The following is a 15,631-nucleotide window of genomic DNA, read 5'->3' on the forward strand; positions in this document are numbered from 1 at the left end:
ATGTGCAGAAGGGTTCCCCCTTTCTGGACCCACACATTCTTGTCAAATGCTCTCCCTGGCCAGGGATAGAAGCAATGAGGCACACCCCTCATCACCTTTCATCTGCTTCACCTTAGTCTCTCAATGGCAAGGTTAAGAGCAACACTCACCCCATTCCAGAGGTTTGTTTGTCGAGGTTGATATGACCCCTTGACTAAAACCTAACCCTTGTTTGAGCCACTTGTTTGTGTATAGCGTGTGCTATCTGTGCTTGTAGGATTGTTTGACTTGCTTCCTGTGCAAGGTAGGATTGTTTGACTTACTTCCTGTGCAAGATAGGTTTGTTTGACTTGCTTCCTGTGCAAGATAGGATTAGTTTAGACTTGCTTCCTGTGCAAGTTAGGTTGTGCTTGACTTGCCCTTGTGCAAAGTCAAGTCTGTGTGGCTTGCTCCCTGTGTGAGCCATGTTTAGAGCTGTTTGGCCGAACTACGGCAACTCTGATTCTCATGTTCAGATGAGATACGTAGGCACGAGATGCGATGTCTTGTCGAGTTTGACTAACCACTAACACTAATTCTCTTTTCTCTCACCCCTGTTGTGATTGAGATATCCCCTCTCTCTTGCCCTAGTTGCAATCGAGACTTTGCTTTTTCCTGTGTCTGTTCAGGATAGGTTGGCCCTTGTGCCATTTAGCTAGAAACCTTAACTTAGGGTTGATTTTGCATGACAACATCTAGGCTCGAGTCGTAGTCTCCCTAGAGTTGTGTCTCCCTCTGTTATCTGGTTAGGCTAGAACCTTTGTCCCTGCGTAGGGGAACTACATCGCCCTGATCTTCACACCAGATGAAGTATGTAGGCAGGAGATTGAGTTGATCTCTCCGGGCGCCCTTTTTTTCTTTTTCGTGTGTGTTGTCTGACAGTTGCTAGGCTCGAGTGCCTGACTCCTTAGCAATTTGTTGTCTGTCTGTTTGAGTGTGTGCTTGACAGTTATAGGCTCGAGTCCCCGACTCCCTATTAACCTGTTGTGTTGTGGTGTGCTTGGAAGCTGATGTAAGTCCATCGAGTGGCATTTGGGTTCCAGTGTGCGTGTGTTTGGTTCGGATGCTGATGTAAGTCCAGCAATTGGCATTCAGGCTCCATGTTTGCCTTCTTGTGTGTGTTTAGGTTCGGATGCTGACATAAGTCCAGTGATTGGCAGTCGGGCTCCATGTTTGCCTTTGCCTGTTTTTGTTTGTGTGCGTGTCAGCCGAGCTACGAATGCTCTGATTCTTCTCTCGTCCGAGAAGATACGTATGCATAGGATGCGACATCCTAGCGAGCATGTGTTGTTTCCCCAGTCCGAACTACTTCGACTCTGATGTCTATGCCTGATAGACTAAGTAGGCCCAGGATGCGATATCCTGCCGAGTCAGTTTCAGTCAGTTTCTTTTGTCTCCTTCAGCCAGTGTGTGTGTGTGTGAGCAGTGTTTAGCGACCATATTCCTTCCTTTTGTGCGTGGATCCCGTAGAGTACTACGGATGCGTAGGGGTGCTAATACCTTCCCTTCGCATAACCGACTCCCGAACCCATTCTCTTTGGTCGCGAGACCATGTTCTTTCCCAGGTTTACTCTGAGCGTTTCCTTTCCCTCTTTTGGGATAAATAACGCACGGTGGCGGCTCTGTTGTTCTTATTTTCCCGCCGGTTTTTCGCGCGATGCGACAGCAACGAATCATCCAAACGGGTATTTTTCAGCAAATCTTTTGATTCTCAAGAACAAAAATTATGAGAATTGGTTCAAGAAGATAAAGGTTATGTTCTATTATCAAGATCTTTGGGATCTTGTGAAGAAAGGAGTGACAACGCTTGCAGAAGACGCGGTAGATCAAGAAAAGGTTGCACATAAAGAATTGAAGAAGAAATATTATAAAGCTCTCTTTATAATCCATCAATGTGTTGATGCAGATAACTTTGAAAAGGTTAGTGATGCAGAGTTAGTGAAAGAAGCATGGGAAATTCTAGGGAAGTCATTTGGAGGCGCAGAGAAGGTGAAAGAGGTGAGGTTACAAACTCACAAAAGGATGTATTAATTACTTCAGATGGAAGACAATGAAAGCATAACTGATTTCTTCACCAAGGTTACGAAACGGGTGAATCAAGTCAAGGTATGTGGAGAAATGTTGACATCAAGATCTGTTGTCAGAAAGATCTTGAGGCCGTTGGCTCCAAAGTTCGACCATGTGGTAGTAGCCATAGAAGAATCGAAAGATTTGTCAAAACTGACAAATGAAGAGCTTCAAGGGATGCTTGAATCTCATGAACAAAGAATGACTGAAAGAGTTGCAGGAAAGTCGAAGAGTGATATGGCTTTGCAGGCGCAATCAGAAAAAAAAAAAGAGGCAAAGGAAGTTGGAATGGAAACAAAGGTAGAGGAGGTTACAATAATTTGACTAGTCGACATCATCAAGAAGGAACCTGGTCGAATCACGGAAAACCCTAGAACCAAGGCAACCAAAGAGGTGGTCTTGCAGGTAGAGGAAGAGGTGGAGGTCAAAAGCCAGACAAGAGTCACATTCAGTGTTACAATTGTCAAAGGTATGGTCCATATTCTAGTGATTGTCCAGAAAAGCAGAAGAATCAAGAAGCTTATGTAAAGCTGGCGAAACATGAAGAAGAAGAAGAGACATTGTTGATGGTTACAGCAAGAGATGAAGAGAGATTCAAGGATCAATGGTACTTGGACTCAGGATGCTCACCACACATGTCTGGAAGGAAAGATTGGTTTGTCAACATAAAGCCCTCAATGAAGAACATGGTGAAATTTGAAAATGACGACACTCTAGCAGCTGAAGGTGTTGGTGATGTTCTGATTATGAGGAAAGATGGCAAGAGGTCAGTAATTTCAAATGTGTTGTACATACCAGGCATGAAAAGAAATTTGCTCAGCATAGGGTAGTTAGTCGAAAAGAACTACAAGGTGTCAATCAAAGACAAGATGATGAGAGTTCTCGACTCAAATGGAAGGTTGATCTTGAAAGCTCCAATGTCTCATAATAGAACCTTCAAGATTGAACTAAATGTGATGGAGCATAAGTGCCTTGCAACAGCAGCCAACAGAGATGAATGGATATGGCATTATAGACTTGGTCATCTCAATTTCAAAGACATCAGAGATTTGAAGAGAAGAAATATGGTTTCAGGATTACCATAAATCGACATTCCAAACGAAGTGTGTGAAGAATGCGTGCAGGCGAAGCAATATAAGAACAACTTTAGTAAGGATGCAAGAAGAAAGTCGAAGGAAATTCTTGAAGTCATATACTCTGATGTATGTGGTCTTCTCCAGGTGGATTCGATTGGAGGTAACAAATACTTTGTTACATTCATAGATGATTTCAGTTGAAAACTGTGGTCTTGCCTGATCAAGAAGAAAAGTGAAGTGATCGAGGTATTTGCCAAGTTTAAATCTATGGTCAAAAGACAAAGTGATCGAAAGATCAAGATTCTGAGGACTGATGGCGGTGGAGAATATGTGTCGAAAGACTTCGATGCATTATGGCAGAGAATATGGTTAATGAAAGTTTAACTTTGCTTGATGCAGTTCCAAACTTTAAAACAATGGAAACTGCATTTTCAGACTTGGTTAATACATTTCATGAAATTGGTTAACGAAAGTTTAACTTTGCTTGATGCAGTTCCAGACTTTAAAACAATGGAAATTGCAGTTTCAGACTTGGCTAATACATTTCATGAAGTTAGTTAATGAAAGTTTAACTTTGCTTGATGCAGTTCCAGACTATAAAACAAGGGAAATTGCAGTTTCAGACTTTAAAACAAGGGAAATTGCAGTCCCAGACCTGGTTAATACATTTCATGAAGTTGGTTAATGCAGTTCCAGACTTCAAAACAAGGGAAATTGTTAAATCAGGCTTGGTTAATACATTGATGGAACAATATTCACTATAACACATTAACAACATAATGAACTATAACATACTCAACACATTCTCAACATATTAACCATAAAATGAACGATAACATAATCAGGACATTATGCACATAAACAAAACACAACCACAAATTGTCAACATTGCACTACAACATATCTTAATTGGTACAAGTTCTGCAATACATATTACACAAATACTACACTATAACACTAATGATTTACAAATTAAGTTTGATTCTTTTTCCAAGCTTCCTTGGTTTCTTCCTCATTCTTGTAGCCATGTTGGATTTAGACTTTGATTGATTTTCCGCAACATTGGCATCATCATTAAATGGAGTGTTATGTCCAACATCTCCAACAAAAGTTCCTACTTCATCTTCAGTGATAAAGTTCACAAGTTGTCGATCATCTTGACAACCTCCTCCTCAAACGGAGTGTTAACTCTCGCCTCTTTCATCATCCTCACTTCATACTCAAAAATAATTATCCTCTCTTTAAAATATTTATTCTCAGCCACCAATCTATGATAATCAATAACATCCATAAACTGTTGTCCTTGTTCAGACAGAGCAACATTGATTATGTCATATTTTAGCTCTTCCTCTGTTGCAACCACTCTATCAATTATCTAACAAAAAAAAGTCAATCAACACACAACAATAGAAAAACTAATTTTCTCAATTCAAACACACAAAATCTTACCATATTTTTTTCAAATGCTTTTTCAATATTTTTCTTCTGCATACTTATAACCAGCCAATTCAATACACGTGGAAAACTAAACATAGAAACAGTTGGTGCTTTCCCCAAAGATAAGTGGTTGAATGCCCAAATCTGCAACAAATATTAGGAGTTGTAAATTTCAAAATTTAAAAGTTTTAAAGTTTCAAAACACAATATGGAACTATAAAGTAGTATAATATATTTACCTACAATATGGCAGCACACCCGTTTAAATGTCTTTGTGCCATGTTTTTTCCCTCCTTCAACACAACTGAAGACTCACATAAACTAGAAACCACAAAGTTATAAACATCAATGCCCCAACTATGGGCATCAAGGGAATCCAAATCATCCAATTGCTTAACAAATCCCGTAAATACCTTATTCCATGTTTTGGGAAAGTAAAACTCCGCAAATGCAAGTAATATGTAAAGTCTAACAAAATTAACTAATTTTTTCTTACGGTAACAAAGTTGTTTGTGGATATTGTTAATGGTTACCTCAGTCCCTTTAAATATATCTAATGTTTCACATTGTTGATCTTCTTCTACTACTAGAGACTTACCAACAATAGACAATCCAAGAGCAAAAGAAACACCAACTGTACTAAAGGGAACTATTCTATCCCTAACCCTAAATCCCCTACTACGTACGTCCCATCTACTTACCAACTCCCATAATAAACCACCTGAGATTGAGAAGTTGTTAGAAATATCCATCGCCCATTTGAATGGGGTGCATTCTATGTGAGCATGTTGAGTTTTTGTTAACTTTTCATTGATGCTGCTCAAATTCACCGGGATACAGTTATGCCTCATTCGCACCTTAAATTCATGAAAAAACTTGATTAACCAACGGCGCAAACCAACTAGAATATGTAAACAAATAAAAGTTTAAACCTATGCCTATTACTTACTTCAGTTTCGTCGCCATTTTTTGATGATGTCATAGTTTCGGCAATAAATCACTCAACCTAATAACAAAGTAGAACCATAAAAACACATAATCAGTACTACAACCATGGAATTAAAAACCAAAGAAACACATAAATCACTCAACCTAAACCCTAAATTTCAAAGGAATCTTGTACATGCTTCTGGTTCCATTGTAAATGGCATCCTAAAAGGTGTTAACCCTAAATTTCCAGTGTTCCTTGTAAAGACAAAGAGTCATACAACATACGATCGCAAGTTTCGATGATGACAAAAGACCATCATACACGTCTACAAACAAATGCAACACATTACCCATCATATCCTTTTTTACGTTTTTCTAAATCTATTATAATCATTAAAAACATGTGGACAAAGTGAGATCATGACAAAATGCATGAAAATTACAAAGCACAGATTTTATGCAGATTTGAAGGCTTTGAGTCGACCATAGGGGTCAGCTCAAAGCTCACGGGTCAGCGCAAAGCTCAGCCCAACTGAAGATGGTCAGCGCATGATGCCTTGCGTCGACCATAAGGGTCGGCGCATACCTCACGGGTCAGCGCAAAACTCCTTTGAGTCGACCATAAGTCAGCGCTCAGCATATTGATGCTCTCCTGGCTCAGCGCATGGAACAATGGGTCGACCATAGGGGTCGGCGCATAACTCACGACTCAGCGCACGCCGACCTATGGTCGACCGCTCGCGCGCAATCTCAGTTTTCTGAGATATTTCAAATTTTTGAAATACTGTTATGTTTGTTTGATTTTGTCTGTTACTATATATAGAAGTCAAAACACTTCTATTGACCAACATTTGTCAATTTGTATTCAAGTGTTCAAGGAAACAAGAAAGAGTGAAAAAGGTGTCAAAGATTCATCATCTTCATCTTCAACAGTTCACAATACATCAACTGCACACAATAACTTTTGATGTGATTCGTGATAGATTGAAGGTGATAAGGTTCGTAGCTGCGATTGGACAATCGGGTTCGAGTTGAAGTCTTGGCAGGTTCTTTCTTGAATAAAACCATTAGGGTTTTATCCTCCAATACCGGTTTGTGTTTGGGGGTTTTTGGACGAATTGCTTCATTAACATTCAGCTGAGCGAAGGTGACTGATAAGAGAACGTCTTCATCAGTTTAGTAGCGGAGTCAGTGTTTGTGTAGTGAAGGATTCGGGTTTGATTCGTTCGTGTTCGTGATCAGCCGGGCCAAGGGATTGAAGAACGGAAGGTTCCTCAACGAGTGGCAGGAAACGGAGGTCCAGCATCAACGATCAAAGGTCTTGATTCATCTTGAATCAAGGAGCAAGGATAAGAAGTATCATTCAACACATTGGAAGTTCTGTTGTTTACATACTTTGCAATCCTTGTAAAAACGATTAAATCTCACAGGTGATATCTAATTAATAATCTCAATTCTATTTTTAGAATTGAGGGCAGACGTACCCCGAAGCGAGGACGGCGGGGGAACTGCCTCATCAAATCTGCGTCTTCTTTAATTTTCTGCATAATCTGTTTTTCAGCTTAAAATTTAAGTGATTTTAGTTTAAGCAATTTTTCACCAAACGTTGATATAAGTTGAGTAAGAGTTTAAAACTGCTGTTTGAATACTAAGTACAATAATATATTGTACTAGGATAAATTGAATCACTTACTCAACTCAAATATCACTTGGAGTGTTTATGCACACCAAGTGTTTGTAAATTTGCTTAAGCCAAAGTTGTCTTAAGATTGCATCAGTTTAATTTGGTACTTTGATTCATTGGAACTAGGCTTGCTAGTAAGTGAATTATATCATTGATTGTGCAATTAGTGTAGTGACTTGTATCTCAATTTATCACTTATCCATTAGCTTAACGCATATCCGGTTTTCCAATAACGGTTCGTTTTAGACTAAATTTTCCTCGGCCGCTTCCGCACCTAAAACAATTTTAAAACCAATTTTTCTTTTAAATTGGTAGCGCCGACTCAAGTTTTTAATTGGGATCTATTCAACCCCCCCTTCTAGATCCGTGCCATAGTCTAACAAGTGGTATCAGGAGCTCCGGTTCACTCCGTGCTTCAAAATACAACGTTGATAGAAAATGGCTAACGAACCTAAAGGGGCTTACAATAGAGCTCCCGTTTTCAATGGTGAAAATTATAGTTATTGGAAAGACTGTATGCGGATGCACATAAATTCCAGTGATAGAAAAATATGGAATGTTATTCTCAATGGTCCAATTGAAATAACCATGACCAATGAGAATAATGAAATAGTGCCTAAGCCTGAAGCACAATGGACCGATGATGATGAAAAGAAATACAACTACAATTGGAAAGCCAAAAATATCCTAATCTCCTCATTAGGTGTAGACGAATACTATCGTGTATCCCATTGCCCTACTGCTAAGGCCATGTGGGATTCACTTCAAATTGCCCATGAGGGGACGAACGATGTTAAATTGGCTAGAATCAATACACTAACACAAGAGTTTGATCTCTTTTTTATGGAGCAAGGGGAAACCATTGCCGACATGCAAAAGAGATTCACTCATCTAATCAATCGATTACATTCACTAGGTAAACCTATTTCCAATGATGTTGCTACTAATAAGATCTTAAGATGTCTTAACAGGGAATGGCAGCCGAAAGTGACCGCCATCAAAGAGGCAAATGATCTTACCACATTGGACTTGACAACATTGTTCGGTAAACTACAAGAGCACGAACAAGTTCTCTTAAGCTTGGAACAACACGAAAGGAAAGAAAAGAAAGACAAAGCTAAGGTGAGTGAAAAGAAATCAATAGCTCTAAAGACTTCCTCCTCAAAGTCTCAAGCAAAAGAGCAAAGTGATTATTCATCGAGTGACGAAGAAGAAGAGGACAAGAGTGAAGATATGGGGCTGTTCGTCAAACGCTACAACCGTTACGTGAAAAAGAACGACATTCAACATTCCGAGAAGAACTTGGTAAACTTCCGGAAGCAATCTAGGTTCTCCAAAAATGATGAATCAAAAGGAAAAACAACTAGAGGGTCGTGCTATAAGTGTGGAAAGTCGGGTCACTACAAACCGGACTGTCCGATGAACAAAAAGACAAAAGAAAAAGACTCATACAAATCACACAAGAAACCATCAAAGCCAAGGAGAGCATACATCGCTTGGGAAAGCGATAGCGACTCCTCCGATGATGAAAGCTCTAGTGATGAAGATGAAAATGCAAATATATGTCTCTCTGCTCATCAAAAGAACAAGAAGAAACAGGTACGACATGCTAAATATGAAAATTCCTCTAGTATGTCTCATCATGAATTGCAAACTGCTTTTGACACTTTACACTATGAAGCGAAAGAGGCCTTTAAAAGGCTTGCCTCAAATAAGAAATTTTTTTCTCATTTAGAACAAAAAATTCAAGAATCCGAAAGGAAACTTGAGGCACTTAAGGCTTCTATAGTGGAAAGCACAAAAACAAGTTATGAGGACCTTAAAAGTAGAATGATGAACTTTGGGTGTGATACTTGTTACATTTGGCAAGGTGAAGTAAGAAACCTAAAAGCCAAACTTGACAAGGCTCTTGAGCCCAAGATCACATTTGCTATTGATAAATCTAATTTTCGAAAAAGTATGGTTAATCCATATCAAAAATACAAATATGTTATAAAGGATGAAGATAGCAAAAGTAATCAAAATGAAAAGTTCTCTTGTCTTTATTGTTGCAAGAAAGGTCATTCCATTGCTAAATGTAGATTTAAGAGGTTTTTAGTTCCTAAAGGCATTTATCAATGGATGCCCAAATGCAACCATTTCGTTCCTCACCACTCAGGACCCAATAAGCAATTGGGTACCTTCTCTTGTTAATTATCTTGTCACAGGTACAATGCCTCGAGACTACCGAGAGAAGATGGTTTCTCGACAGTGGATGCTCAAGGCACATGTCAGGTGACATATCTCTCTTCATTGACTTTGTGGCTAAGAAGAAGGGATATGTAACTTATGGTGATAACAACCGTGGAGCAATACTTGGTAAAGGTAGTGTAGGTAATCCCTCCTCTACTACTATTTCTGATGTGTTGCTTGTCGAAGGTCTTAAACACAATCTACTTAGCATCAGTCAATTATGTGACAAAGGATACAATGTATCGTTTTCAAAAGATTGTTGCAAAATTGTACATAATGATGATAAGAAAGTATGTTTAATGGTCTTCGTGTGAACAATGTCTATATGCTTGACTTAAATGAAGTATCGTTAACAAGTGACAAATGCCTCGTAACAATGAGTGAAGATTCATGGTTATGGCATAGGCGTTTAGCACATGTTAACTTTGACTTACTCAACAAAGTAGTCTCAAAAGATCTAGTCCTAGGTCTCCCCAAAATTAAGTTCACCAAGGATCACCTTTGTGATGCTTGTCAAAAGGGGAAGCAAACGAGGATCTCATTTAAATCCAAAAATATCGTTTCAACAACGAGACCTCTCGAGCTTCTCCATATGGATTTATTTGGGCCATCTAGGATTAAAAGTCTAGGAGGAAACTATTACGGTTTCGTAATAGTGGACGACTTTTCTCGATTTTGTTGGACTATTTTCTTAGTAAGTAAGAGTGACACATTCGCCGCCTTTGAACGATTTGCTAAGCTTTCCCAAAATAAACTAAATACAAACATTGTTGCAATTAGAAGCAATCATGGAGGTGAATTTGAAAATCACTTATTTGAAGAATATTGCGGTAACCATGGTATTGATCATAACTTCTCCGCTCCACGTACTCCTCAACAAAATGGGGTTGTGGAGCGTAAAAATCGAATTTTGGAAGAATTGGGAAGAACAATGATCAATGAAAGTGGCTTACCAAAATATTTTTGGGCCGACGCCATTAGTACGGCTTGTTACGTTTTGAATAGGGTGCTCATTCGCCCCATTCTAAACAAAACACCGTATGAACTTTTAAAAGGGCGAAAGCCAAATGTTTCTCACTTACATGTCTTTGGTTGCAAATGTTTTGTATTGAACAATGGAAAGGAAAACTTAGGGAAACTCGATTCCAAGGCTGACGAAGGTATCTTCCTCGGATACTCTCAATCTAGCAAAGCATATAGAATATACAACAAGCGATTACTTACTGTAGAAGAGTCTGTACACGTTACTTTTGATGAATCTAATCCGAGAAACGTCGGAAAGGGTAGTGTTTTTCATGGTGCAGGTACATCTACCGAAGACATACTCAAAGGTGGCGAGCCGGGGATTGGTCAACCCGACATAGTCAAAATTGAGGAGGACAAAGATGTACACCATGATGAAACTGAGGTAGATCATCCGCCTTCAAACGATGATCTTCCTCAAGCTTGGAAGTCTTCTAAAGACCATCCAATCGACAACATTATCGGAGACATCTCAAAGGGTGTAACAACTCGATCTAAGCTAAGTAATTTCTGTTATCACTTCGCTTTCGTTTCGCAGATGGAACCTAAAAACCCTAAAGAAGCCCTACTCGATGAACACTGGTTTTTATCAATGCAGGAGGAACTTAATCAGTTCACCAGAAATGAGGTTTGGGACCTTGTCCCTCCTCCGCGAGATCATCGAGTAATCGGCACCCGATGGGTGTTTAGGAACAAGCTGGACGAAAACGGGGTAATAACCCGTAATAAGGCGTGTTTAGTCGCGCAAGGGTATAACCAAGAGGAAGGCATCGACTATGAGGAAACTTATGCGCCGGTTGCCCGACTCGAGGCTATACGCCTTCTCCTTGCCTTCGCTTATGCAAAGGATTTTAAGCTATTCCAAATGGATGTTAAGAGCGCTTTCCTTAACGGTCACATAAATGAAGAAGTTTACGTCGCACAACCTCCGGGTTTCGAATCCCATGAGTATCCTGATCATGTTTATAAACTGAAAAGGGCTTTGTATGGCCTCAAACAAGCTCCTAGAGCTTGGTATGAGAGACTAAGCAAGTTCTTACTCGATCAAGGTTACTCAAGAGGAAAGGTTGACACAACTCTCTTCATTAAACGTCAAGGAAAGCACTTGATATTAGTGCAAATTTATGTAGATGATATCATTTTTGGGTCTACTAACATGAATCTTATGAGAGAGTTTTCTGACCTTATGCAGGGCGAGTTCGAGATGAGTATGATGGGGGAGCTCACATACTTCCTCGGTCTGCAAATCAAACAGCTTAAAGAAGGAACTTTCGTGAGCCAGACAAAGTATTGTTTGGACCTTATCAAGAGATTTGACATGGCAAAAGCTAAGGCCATAGACACCCCCATGCCTACGTGTACAAATCTGAACAAAGATGAAGACGGTAAGGATGTAGATGTAAAACGGTATAGAGGTATGATTGGTTCACTCCTTTATCTTACCGCTTCTCGTCCCGATATTATGTTTAGCGTATGCATGTGTGCTAGATATCAATCATGTCCCAAGGAATCCCACTTAAAAGCCGTCAAAAGAATACTTCGCTACCTATCCGGTACTCCGAAGTATGGACTGTGGTATTCCAAAGGTAATGATTGTTCCTTGGTAGGTTTTTCCGATTCCGACTTTGCCGGTTGCAAATCGGATAGGAAGAGCACCAGTGGCACCTGTCACTTATTTTCAAATTCTTTGGTCAGTTGGCATAGCAAGAAACAGGTTTCTGTTGCCTTGTCAACCGCCGAAGCGGAATATGTTGCCGCCGGTAGTTGTTGTGCCCAAATCCTATGGATTAAGCAACAACTATTGGATTTTAACCTCAAACTTGAATGTATTCCTATTTTTTGTGACAATACCAGTGTCATTAACCTATCCAAGAATCCTGTGCTACATTCTCGCACTAAACATATCGAAATACGACACCACTTTCTTCGGGATCATGTAGAGAAAGGTGACATTGTGTTTGAACATGTCAATACTGAAAATCAACTAGCGGACATTTTCACAAAGCCGCTAGCCACTGAACCTTTCCTTCATATCCGCCGAGAACTTGGCATTCTCGATATTTCGGAACGGGCACTATAATCTACTGCTTTACCTAATTCCATATATGACTTTAATCTTGTACTTCTAACAAATCTATGTTGTTGTAAGCACAAGTTTACAGTTCACTAAGTCACTCCGGCATTAAGGTGAAAATGTTCCTCTTTCTCTCTCTCTGCAAAATCTCATGACTACAATAGTTTTATCTCATAATGATGTTGTTTATATATATGTAATTGATATCTCTCTTTGGTTGTCTATTGCTGTATGAACTGTTAATTATGCATCAAACTGGTCATTGCATGTGCTAAATAGTGAAAAATGGAAATTTGAACTGTATGAGTCGACCGCAGTAGGGCTATGGTCGACGCATGATTAAATAATTTTTTGCATTTTCTCAAAAATCAAACAGTATGCGTCGACGCATACAGGGGTATGGTCGACGCATCGCTCGAAAATCTCGTTTTTCTGCAGAAAAATTTAAATCATCTCTCATGCATTCACATTCAAAAACCATCATTAAGTGTGCATTTACATTCCATCACCTTTCAAACTACCCACTACCTTGTAACTTGCATCTACATAGTGGCTATTGTTCTTTGTTCTTCCATCTTCCCAAAACCCTAACCTCTCCACAAGCCTAAATGGACGGTATGCAGATTTGGAACGGTGTGTCGACAGGAGTCTCAGGCATCTGGAAGGTGTTACTGATTACCTATCAACTCTGGCTGACCCCAGCAGAAACCCAGGCGTCTGCTACCATCCAGGCCACCGTCACCTAAGACAATAGACCTTCATTTGCATATTACATGTTACTTGTTATTTTTGAATGCATTCCTGTTTTTCTCTGCTTTGCCTGTTTATGCAACCGTAATTTCTTTAATGTATTTTCTTCATTTAATTAATGACTATTGATAAGAAATGATATAAGTGTGATATTATTCTCTGTCTCTGCTATTACCTGTGAACTTTTCGTTGTTATCTTGAATAATCACTCTGTCTCTCTTTTTGATGTTGTCAAAGGGGGAGAAAAGTGCAGACAAGACAAATGCCCACAACTAACAGTCGCTTTCTGCAGATAGCCTTAGATTACAAAAGAAAGGGGGAGTGTGCAAAATGTGTCAATACTCAAAATGTGTCAATACTGCATGTTGTTTGTCACGTTGATTTATACAGGTTGTCATCATCAAAAAGGGGGAGTATGTAAAGACAAAGAGTCATACAACATACGATCGCAAGTTTCGATGATGACAAAAGACCATCATACACGTCTACAAACAAATGCAACACATTACCCACCATATCCTTTTTTACGTTTTTCTAAATCTATTATAATCATTAAAAACATGTGGACAAAGTGAGATCATGACAAAATGCATGAAAATCACAAAGCACAGTTTTTATGCAGATTTGAAGGCTTTGAGTCGACCATAGGGGTCAGCTCAAAGCTCACGGGTCAGCGCAAAGCTCAGCCCAACTGAAGATGGTCAGCGCATGATGCCTTGCGTCGACCATAAGGGTCGGCGCATACCTCACGGGTCAGCGCAAAACTCCTTTGAGTCGACCATAAGTCAGCGCTCAGCATATTGATGCTCTCCTGGCTCAGCGCATGGAACAATGGGTCGACCATAGGGGTCGGCGCATAACTCACGGCTCAGCGCACGCCGACCTATGGTCGACCGCTCGCGCGCAATCTCAGTTTTCTGAGATATTTCAAAATTTTGAAATACTGTTATGTTTGTTTGATTTTGTCTGTTACTATATATAGAAGTCAAAACACTTCTATTGACCAACATTTGTCAATTTGTATTCAAGTGTTCAAGGAAACAAGAAAGAGTGAAAAAGGTGTCAAAGATTCATCATCTTCATCTTCAACAGTTCACAATACATCAACTGCACACAATAACTTTTGATGTGATTCGTGATAGATTGAAGGTGATAAGGTTCGTAGCTGCGATTGGACAATCGGGTTCGAGTTGAAGTCTTGGCAGGTTCTTTCTTGAATAAAACCATTAGGGTTTTATCCTCCAATACCGGTTTGTGTTTGGGGGTTTTTGGACGAATTGCTTCATTAACATTCAGCTGAGCGAAGGTGACTGATAAGAGAACGTCTTCATCAGTTTAGTAGCGGAGTCAGTGTTTGTGTAGTGAAGGATTCGGGTTTGATTCGTTCGTGTTCGTGATCAGCCGGGCCAAGGGATTGAAGAACGGAAGGTTCCTCAACGAGTGGCAGGAAACGGAGGTCCAGCATCAACGATCAAAGGTCTTGATTCATCTTGAATCAAGGAGCAAGGATAAGAAGTATCATTCAACACATTGGAAGTTCTGTTGTTTACATACTTTGCAATCCTTGTAAAAACGATTAAATCTCACAGGTGATATCTAATTAATAATCTCAATTCTATTTTTAGAATTGAGGGCAGACGTACCCCGAAGCGAGGACGGCGGGGGAACTGCCTCATCAAATCTGCGTCTTCTTTAATTTTCTGCATAATCTGTTTTTCAGCTTAAAATTTAAGTGATTTTAGTTTAAGCAATTTTTCACCAAACGTTGATATAAGTTGAGTAAGAGTTTAAAACTGCTGTTTGAATACTAAGTACAATAATATATTGTACTAGGATAAATTGAATCACTTACTCAACTCAAATATCACTTGGAGTGTTTATGCACACCAAGTGTTTGTAAATTTGCTTAAGCCAAAGTTGTCTTAAGATTGCATCAGTTTAATTTGGTACTTTGATTCATTGGAACTAGGCTTGCTAGTAAGTGAATTATATCATTGATTGTGCAATTAGTGTAGTGACTTGTATCTCAATTTATCACTTATCCATTAGCTTAACGCATATCCGGTTTTCCAATAACGGTTCGTTTTAGACTAAATTTTCCTCGGCCGCTTCCGCACCTAAAACAATTTTAAAACCAATTTTTCTTTTAAATTGGTAGCGCCGACTCAAGTTTTTAATTGGGATCTATTCAACCCCCCCTTCTAGATCCGTGCCATAGTCTAACATTCCTGTTAATATGGTGGAAGTGTAACCATCTAACCTTGAGACGTAGAAGATGAAGACGAACAGAATGACACGTAGAAGATGAAGACGGAAGGACGCGGTGACGGTGACAGAGAC

General features: G+C 39.5%; 1 protein-coding gene across 1 annotated transcript; it reads right to left on the minus strand.

Moving 5' to 3' along the window:
- Positions 1–4,299: 4,299 nt before the first annotated feature.
- Positions 4,300–5,580, minus strand: LOC127122455 (uncharacterized). Its single transcript, XM_051052793.1, has 4 exons — positions 5,548–5,580; positions 4,928–5,455; positions 4,611–4,742; positions 4,300–4,536 (listed from the first exon to the last, which is right to left on the minus strand). The coding sequence occupies exons 1-4, from the start codon at positions 5,578–5,580 to the stop codon at positions 4,300–4,302; spliced, it is 930 nt and encodes a 309-aa protein (XP_050908750.1).
- Positions 5,581–15,631: the final 10,051 nt, after the last annotated feature.

Source organism: Lathyrus oleraceus, chromosome 2 (assembly GCF_024323335.1).
Source record: "Lathyrus oleraceus cultivar Zhongwan6 chromosome 2, CAAS_Psat_ZW6_1.0, whole genome shotgun sequence".
NCBI lineage: Eukaryota > Viridiplantae > Streptophyta > Magnoliopsida > Fabales > Fabaceae > Lathyrus > Lathyrus oleraceus.

Excerpts from the sequence above, each read along its gene's own strand:
- LOC127122455 (XM_051052793.1), bottom strand. The coding sequence starts at position 5,580 with ATGACATCATCAAAAAATGGCGACGAAACTGAA. Across the intron at positions 4,743-4,927 it reads TTGATGTTTATAACTTTGTG|ATTTGGGCATTCAACCACTT; the intron begins GTTTCTAGTTTA and ends TATTTGTTGCAG. Across the intron at positions 4,537-4,610 it reads AAGCATTTGAAAAAAATATG|ATAATTGATAGAGTGGTTGC; the intron begins GTAAGATTTTGT and ends TTTTTTTGTTAG.